This window comes from Amphiprion ocellaris, chromosome 16 (assembly GCF_022539595.1).
Source record: "Amphiprion ocellaris isolate individual 3 ecotype Okinawa chromosome 16, ASM2253959v1, whole genome shotgun sequence".
Classification (NCBI taxonomy): Eukaryota; Metazoa; Chordata; class Actinopteri; family Pomacentridae; genus Amphiprion; species Amphiprion ocellaris.
This window is the reverse complement of record NC_072781.1, coordinates 16,340,205-16,349,227: the sequence shown is the minus strand read 5'-3', so window position 1 is coordinate 16,349,227 and position 9,023 is coordinate 16,340,205. Positions and strand designations below refer to the sequence as shown.

The following is a 9,023-nucleotide window of genomic DNA, read 5'->3' as shown; positions in this document are numbered from 1 at the left end:
GTTTGTGAAATCAACTTGTTTCTAAAAATATTGTGTATAACAAAATTGGCACAACCCAGTCAAAGCAGTCAAGTAAATAATGAATTGCAAATTTAGTTGTTTGTATAAAAATATGAAAAGCTCATTAAAAGCAGTATGGCTGTCACAGGAAGTATGAATTAAGCAAATTCTGCCCTTAAAAAGACCATGTAAATTTACACTGCCCTTTTGAATTATAACATGAAGTCTGCTTTCACTGGAGTGCAGATTGACTGCTGTGGCTTCAGGTAAAGGAACCACAGGAAGTAGAGCTGTGGATGAGTATATCATTCTTATGGGGCATGGCTGTCACTTTAATGGAGACGTTGACTATTGCATATTCAAGTATGTGCTGCACTAGGCTGCATCAGCCAATCATGGATGGTGTGTGCTGCCATTGGCTGAGCCCCGGAGAGAGCTATGTGCTGTACTGAGAGGGGGCGGGAAGGAGGGGGGGGCTCTCGATCTCCTCTGCGCTCTCCCATTCAACCTCTGTAGTCAGCAGAACGAGAGGCTGAGCGGAGCGGCGCAGCATCCACAGCTACAGCATCCTGCAGATGACTCTGCTCCATGGAGGAGAGGAAGGGAAAAAAAGAGCCAGCGCTGGAGAGAAAAAGGTAGCTCCACAGATGAAGAGAGGCAGAGAGGGGGAGACAGGCGCAGCGGGAGTAAGAGTGCGAAATGAAAGGAACTGAGTAAACACCGCTGCCTAAGGATCACTGCAGTTCTACTAAATCTGGAGCTGTCACGCCAACCCTCAGCGAAGCAGTGAGTGAGAGAGGCAAGAAAACAGAGGAGGAAAAAAAAGAAGTGATTTGAAGAGCTGACCTCATCACCCTGGATGAGCAGGGATGGGAACCCCAAGAGCCTCTCCATCAGCAGATCAAACTTCACACAGGAAAAGTGCCTTCAGATCACCAGTCTGAATCTGCCACTTCAGAGGAGTGACATATACGGCAAAAGAAGAGTTATCCTGGTAGTTCCCTAAAGGTCGAACAAACCTCATACAGGATCTGTGACTACTGCACTGCTCAGCACAGCTCAAGTCTCTCTTCCCCCCTCAGTCCTCCTTCGCACCTGCCTGCTCTTGGCGAATGTCTTCTCTGCATACACTCCCACTGCTCAGCAGTTGAACACACTCATGGTCGATGCCAAGGGAAGGAACATGAAATGTCTGACTTTCTTCTTAATGCTTCCCGAGTCAGTGAAAAGCAAGTCAAGTAAAAGCTCCAAGAAGGGGAATGCCAGTGGCAGCTCCAAGCTGCCCCCAGTCTGTTATGAGATAATCACTCTGAGGAGCAAGAAGAAGAAGAAGATGGCAGCAGACATTTTTCCCACCAAAAAACCGGCATCCACCACCACAGTGCAACAGTACCAGCAGCAGAACCTCAACAACAACAACACCATACAGAACTGTAACTGGCAGGGACTCTACTCCACTATAAGAGAAAGGTAAGCCTCTGGCTGCACTGGAAATCACCACTTATAATCTCAACAGTTTTCATCAACGTTACATTCAGGGGAGATGAAATTGAAAATTTAATCTGGAAATTTCTCAGAAAGTTCAGCAGAGTTCAGCTCCATTTTAATTGCCAGTGTTTCGAACACAATCTCTATTAAAATCAGAAATGTATCACGAAACACTTCTGTGAGGTAATTACTCTTGTGTATTGAGATGTGTGTGTGTGTGTGTGTGTGTGTGTGTGTGTGTGTGTGTGTTACTTTCAGTGTGGGTGGATGCTCTATCTCTGCCCTGCTCTCAATCTGCTGGGGGACCCTCTGTTTACAGCCTCTCCTGCTCCTGCAGACTTTGCCGCTCTGACATAACAGAGGGTGGACAAGCACCGGGTGTGTTTGATATGCACAACAGGCAGAGGCTGCTCTGTACTAAAAGCTAAATATTTACCTTGGCCTATCAGTAAAAGACCCCAGCTGTCCTGAGCAAAGTGTGTGCTTTCCGACCTGGCTTTGTTGTCTCTCCAGAACATCATGGGGCTGTTTACCCACCCCTGTGACATGTTCCACTACTCAATAATATATGAACGCAGCTTTATTGTTGGTCCCATTCTTTCACAGTGGGGATTTTCAATTGAGTTCATTGTCTTGTTTCCCTGATTTTATGTAGAAAGAAGGAATAATAAAAGTAAAGTAAGGGTGAAAAATGATAGACTTTTGAAATAGTTTTTGTGTTTTAGTGTGCTATGTGATACTTTAAAATCAATAAAATGTTTCTAGTCCTGCCTGAAGCACCTGGGACACTAAACAATGACAAAACTCTTGTTTATAGAGTACCAAAAAAGACAAGTACAAATGTCATTTACTATTTTTGCTTGAACGTCTGCTGAAGACTCCAGTCACTGATTGAGTTTTAATATCCAATAAAAACACAGTAAAATTATGTTTATGCTTTGTTCCTCCCCTTTTAAAATCACATTTTCTTGCTGTTTCTTTCCCCTTTTTAGAAATTCAGTAATGTTCAACAATGAGCTGATGGCAGATGTTCACTTTGTGGTGGGTCAGCCTGGAAGGACTCAGCGACTGCCAGGACACAGGGTAAGAATTTCATCAGCCACTAAAATCAGGGAAGGAAATTAACAAGCAAGCAATCAGCCAGCGTTGCCCATTGTTGTTCATATCACACAAGCATAAAAAATAATCTTCCTCACTGCCAGCGGTAATGGAACTCTAGTCCTTTGTGCTCCACTCTCACTTCCGCACCATGTGTCTTTTCGAGACAGTCCTCAATTATTTATGTAAATGAGGCTGAAGGATAGAGGCAACAGAGTGAGTGAAGGAGGATGGGATATCCTCCTCAGCAGCCGTCTCACACAGAATGGATCGCCTTTGTCTCTGCTTTAGCTCAGCTTTTCAGAAACTGCTTTGCAATTACCCAACTTTTAATCAAACACATCCAACAGCACACAGTTTCAATGATAATGCAGATTAAGGTGCATTTAACAGTGTATCTCACTTCCTAGGAAAAAAAAGCAACTTTTGTATTCATTAATGTGATTAGCATTTGGATTTTATAATGAAGGCACAATAAATCTAGAATATTACCATTGATTATTATAATTGGGTTTAAATTCATGTGGTTTATGCGTGTTGTGGCCTGTAGGTTGTCATCCTGACTTCGTTTAGTCCACCCTCTGACCTCATTGTTTTCTCAAGATGTGATTAAGGCTTACATCTGCCTAGCCCATATCCCTCATCTAAAAACGCTTTAATTTGTTCTCTATTTGAATATGATTATGACATTCACATAAATCGGATAAGTGATTTTGCAGCCATAAATTTGCCTGCAGCTATCCATTGCCCATCTACAAGCTCAGATCAGCTCGGCATGGGTGATCTTTCTTGTTCTTTATATGGGACCCAGATGTATTATGTATGATTGGTGGCTGCAGTGCATTATTCACATTTAGAGAAAGCAGTTATGGAAGGACACTGAGGATGACTTGACTGCACTTTATGCTGGGACATTATGCCAATGGGTTATAATGACGTTCAGTGCGGAGATCTTTATTGTGTCCAGTTGGCAGGAAATGCATATGCATTATGATCTCATTTACGTTTATAGTTGTATCCCTCCAAGATAGGGGGGGTGCAGCTAAAAGCAGTGTTTTATGTAGATATCTGTAAAATATAATGGGTCATGAGGTGGAACTAATCTCATTCTAATATGTATTTGTGGACTGGTTTCTAAACCCACAGAAAAGAGCATCAGTCTTTGAGCTGATCTCGTCTAATGAACAAAGAAACATGAATTTCAGTGTGCAACAACATTGACAACAACAACAACAGTATTGTTTCCAAAAACAAAATTTTGCAGGCTTTATTTTCAATTGGCTTCCCTGCAATTTACTTCAGAGAAACCCTGTGTTCTTTTTTAGAGAAAATTTATACCACCCACACACCCACCTACACATACTTGTGCAGCACACACGCATATCACACAGAGACACATACACAAAACCTGAAACATAAATGTACTTGAGAACAATAAGAGTTCATAGTCTTGTATACAATGCGTATTACTGATACTGTTAGTACAACTGCGTTGCATCTGATTTCATCAAAAATACAGAAAAGCCATTAATTTCAGTAAATTGAACTTTTGTTGCACTCTGCTCAGTTGTGTCAGAGGCAATCTTGTTCATTAGAAATCTGCCTCCCTGTCCTCAGGGGAAAGAGAAACTGGCTAAGCACAGCTGAGAAACTCAACAGGTACAGTCTCTCCAGCACTGAGACATTGTTCAATATTCACTGAGGGATTTGTGTTTTACGTAAAGTGAAAGAGCCACATGTGAACTAATTGGATTTACTACAATTTCCCATTTCAAATATCCGTTCTCCTTTTTCCTGGATGTTAATACGTGTCATGTGGATTCCAGTGAAATTCTAGATGAACTATGTTTTCATTTCTGCTTCCCTCACTTTGTTTTCTCTTCTTTTTTCATTAGTATGTGTTGGCTGTGGGCAGCTCAGTGTTCCATGCCATGTTTTATGGTGAACTTGCTGAGAATAAGGATGAAATTCATATACCAGATGTGGAACCAGCAGCATTTCTGGCAATGCTGAAGTAAGAATTCTCCTCTTTCTAAAGTCTTTATCACACTACACTCTTCGACTACCATCTCCATTACATAACTGCTATTTCAATTTTATCTGGGTGGAAAAAAATATTTGATAAAAGTAGTCTATATCTAGGTCTGGCACATCTTGAACGAAACTGATGAGCACTTCCTTCGATAGACAAATGAGATGAAGTGTTTCTTCTTCCTGAGTTTTACAGATAAAATCTATACCTGTCTATTTTACTTCAATGCATTTCATTATGCTTCCCACTTTTCTAGCTGAATCCCTTGATATTGTTTTCTACCTACTCCTTACAATTCTTTCATCACTTTTATTTCTGAGTGTTGTTTTCTCCGCCCTTGCAGGCAAGCTACAGTAGGTGGTAAAAAAGCCGTAGGAGGAATACTATTTAAATGGCTAGTTTGATTAGTTAGCACAATAATTTCACCCTGTTTAGAATCTCATTCCATTGTTGTACAACATATTTTCGTACAGATTCAGTCATGCTTGGCTTACAAGTGTAATGTGAATTTCAAGAATTAACTCTAAACTTCAAATGCTGTATTTAATATAGTATTTATTATGCATTTTGGGCTTTTTCTAAAACATAGTCATCATCCCAACTAACATGTTTCCACTATGACAGCTTGCATGTCATTTCCATGGTGTCTGATCTGTTGTCTATGAAGTTGAGAAAGTCCCATTTTTACGTCAACAGGTACATTTACTGTGATGAAATTGACCTGAGTGCTGACACAGTGTTGGCCACTCTTTACGCTGCTAAGAAGTACATTGTCCCTCACCTGGCACGTGCCTGCGTCAACTTCCTGGAGACCAGTCTGAGCGCCAAGAACGCCTGTGTGCTGCTTTCCCAGAGCTGCCTGTTTGAGGAGCCAGAGCTGACACAGCGCTGCTGGGAAGTGATTGATGCCCAGGCCGAGCTGGCGTTACGCTCGGAGGGCTTCTGCGACATTGATGCCCAGACCCTGGAGAGTATCCTACAGCGAGAGACACTCAACGCTAAAGAGATAGTGGTATTTGAAGCTGCACTAAACTGGGCTGAGGCTGAGTGCCAGAGACAAGAGCTCACGTCTTCGACTGACAACAAGCGGAAAGTTTTGGGCAAAGCCATGTACCTGATACGCATCCCTACAATGGCTCTGGATGATTTTGCCAATGGTGCAGCCCAGTCGGGCGTGTTGACGCTAAATGAGACCAATGACATCTTTCTGTGGTACACAGCAGCCAAGAAGCCTGACCTGCAGTTTGTCAGCCAGCCGAGGAAGGGCCTGACACCCCAGCGCTGCCACAGGTTCCAGTCCTGTGCCTACCGAAGCAATCAGTGGCGCTATCGGGGCCGCTGTGACAGTATACAGTTTGCAGTGGATAAAAGGGTTTTCATCGCTGGGTTTGGACTTTATGGATCTAGCTGTGGCTCAGCAGAGTACAGCGCCAAGATTGAGTTGAAACGTCAGGGAGTACTGCTAGGACAAAACCTCAGCAAATACTTCTCCGACGGCTCCAGCAACACCTTCCCAGTGTGGTTTGAGTATCCAGTCCAGATCGAGCCTGACACATTCTACACTGCCAGCGTGGTTCTCGATGGGAACGAGTTGAGCTACTTTGGACAGGAAGGAATGACGGAGGTACAGTGTGGGAAAGTGACATTTCAGTTCCAGTGCTCCTCAGACAGCACTAACGGCACTGGGGTACAGGGCGGCCAGATTCCTGAACTTATCTTCTATGCTTGACAACACCTGCATTAACATTTGACTGATTTCAGTGCACTTACAGAAAATAGAAATTTATCACTTTGTGCATAGTGTCACTTTCGGTTATTATTTATTTTTGTCACTATCGTGCAAAAAAAAAAAAAAAAAAACTGATCTCAGACCTGTGAAAGGGCCTTATGTGATTTTGATTTAAGTAAATGGCCCACTTGAGTAGGACCAGATATACGTTTCAAGATGTTGTTGTCCAAATACATGGATTAACTAAAAGATAAAAAATATCTCGCACTAGGTGTGCATGTATATATGAAGATATGTAAATTCTGAAATGTATATTATGCTACAATTGGGGCCAATGCTGGCCATAGAGATATCTTATATAATGAATATGCTACAGTATGTTTCTTATTTCTATGCTTGCATAGAATGCACATATATAGCAGCAATACTTCACATTATACGATGAGCATTTCATGCCATGACTCAGTCTGGACCATCAACATAATAATATAAGTGAAAAAGGCTGTATGATATTAAAAAAATAACATAAAACTTCAAGTCATGATCAAGAGCACTGTTTGTCCTGTTTTAGTATGTAATATCCATTTGTATTTGAGAGGTTTCAACCGAATTTGCAGCTTTTATAATTCTCTGAATCTAGTATTGGGGCACTTAGAGAGGGCTTGAGGGGTCTTAGATTAGGGAGCACTAGATATACTGAGTCACACAACCCTTACAGTATCTCTCTGTAGCATGTTGCTCTCCACCTACACTCATCTTAGTCACTTCAGCAAGGTTTTATTTAGATCAATGTCATTATGTTTACAGGGAAAATTAGGACTTGAAATGATTACCATTCACTGCTACATGGTAGAGTGAAAGATTTCTTTGGTTTTCTATCTAAATCTGCCTGCACTGCAGTACTTACTTACAGCATGGGCAGACCTGTTCCATTTCATCTGATCTGTGTACTACTAATTGTCCTGGCGCCTTCGTTTTATTTACAGCAAAAAAGATTAACGATTGATTCAGCGTTCGAAGCTGTTTATCTTATGGACTTTTACTTCTTTTTGTTAAAAACCCTGTGCACTCTGAACTGCTGGGCACTCCCTCCCAATGTGATCATACAGTATCAGCATTTGCAGAAGCATACTGTATATGCTACAGAATTGCACTGATGTTGGTCTGTAAATGAATTTGACATTTTGTTTTACTTGAGGCAGATTTTTATTTTTTATGTTTTTTTGATTTACTGTGCTACTGAATATTCTATCTGGTGTAGGATAAACATCCACAGGCTTGTCTGCTGATGACAACGGATGAGGAAACTGGTGTTCATGTCCTGTGTTTACGTGCTACAGTGCTGGGAGACCAACGAATGTGTATGGTTGTTGATGATGCAAATAAAACAAAACAAGTGGTATATAATGGTTGTGTTTCCCATCTGTATAAAGTGATAACGCTACATGCTTTGTCTGAAATTAAGAGCTGGGGACAGATGATGCCCTTCAGCACTGCAGTGATGTACAATGCCAAGTAGAGATGCCTGCTGATTGATGGCGCCTGTCTTCATGCCACTTAAACACCCTGCTTTTGGTCTGTCAAAATCTAACTCTATCCTGCATCCCACTTAAGTATGCAACATTACACCTCCTCCTCCTCGATATGAATTTAAAAAGAAATCTATGTTTGGCTTTCGGAGAGGTGCAATCACTTCTGTAAAGGTGTGAAGAGATAGACAGCATGCCAAACAATGCCCGTAATCTTGAATTTATACTGAACGCCGTCGTACAGAATTGCTCCTAGATAAGGCCATCACATGAGACCTAGAGATAACGCAATGTCAAATGTCTAAGAACCCCAAAGTGTTGAATTCCCAGCTTAATACTGGAGCTGTCTGACCCATGGTTGATCTGGATGTGTCTTTCTGCTGATGAAAAAAAGACAGCAAGTCTCAAAAGAGGCTTTCTTCTCCTTCATATTCTTGTCTGAGAAACAGTCATTCTTTGAAAGTGGCACACTTGTGTCAGACATAAAGTTAAAAATTCCAGTCACAGACACTATTCCCATACAGACAAAATAATGAATTAACAAACACATAGATTTTTGACTTTCTTTGACTGCCTTATATGCTCTAAAATCCTAAAACAAGATGATTCAAACTTGAGATGAATCATCTTTTCATGAAGATATTCCCTCCTGAGAGCTTATGCTAGGTGCTTGATTACGAAGGCACTCAATAACACTGAGGCCAAGTTTGACATCACCAATGAGCATGAAGACCTTGATAAATTGAACTCAATATGTTGGGGGACTCAGTGTTTCAGTGCGATTTTTCATGATTGTGGCGCTAATGTTGTAAGCAAGATCATTAATTGCACACGAGGCGGCGAGGGACTAGAATGTGCCAGAAGTCAGACTCAAACAGACACACAGACGAAAAATGGATATTTTTCATTTTGCAACTGTAACTCATCCACAGCAGCAAAATTAAAAATCAAGTACTGCTAAGATTTTGTTAAATGTTCCAAAAAATTAAAACAACCTCATACAGGGACATAGAACTCTGGAGGGATCTTTCTGCGTTTTGTTCTCCTGGAACAATCCCTTTCAATTTGCAATTTTTTTGGTGTTTTCCACAGTCGGCTCAGTAGGCCGGGGAGCTGCCAGAATCTACCAGCTCACTGCCAGAGCTAT

General features: G+C 41.5%; 1 protein-coding gene across 1 annotated transcript; it reads left to right on the top strand.

Moving 5' to 3' along the window:
* The first annotated feature begins 511 nt into the window (after positions 1-511).
* On the top strand, positions 512-7,754 carry btbd3b (BTB (POZ) domain containing 3b). The gene is made up of 4 exons (XM_023278009.3): positions 512-1,470; positions 2,481-2,571; positions 4,482-4,600; positions 5,315-7,754. Exons 1-4 carry the CDS (start codon positions 1,160-1,162, stop codon positions 6,345-6,347), a joined length of 1,554 nt encoding a protein of 517 aa, XP_023133777.1. The 5' UTR covers positions 512-1,159; the 3' UTR covers positions 6,348-7,754.
* The last annotated feature ends 1,269 nt before the right edge of the window (positions 7,755-9,023 follow it).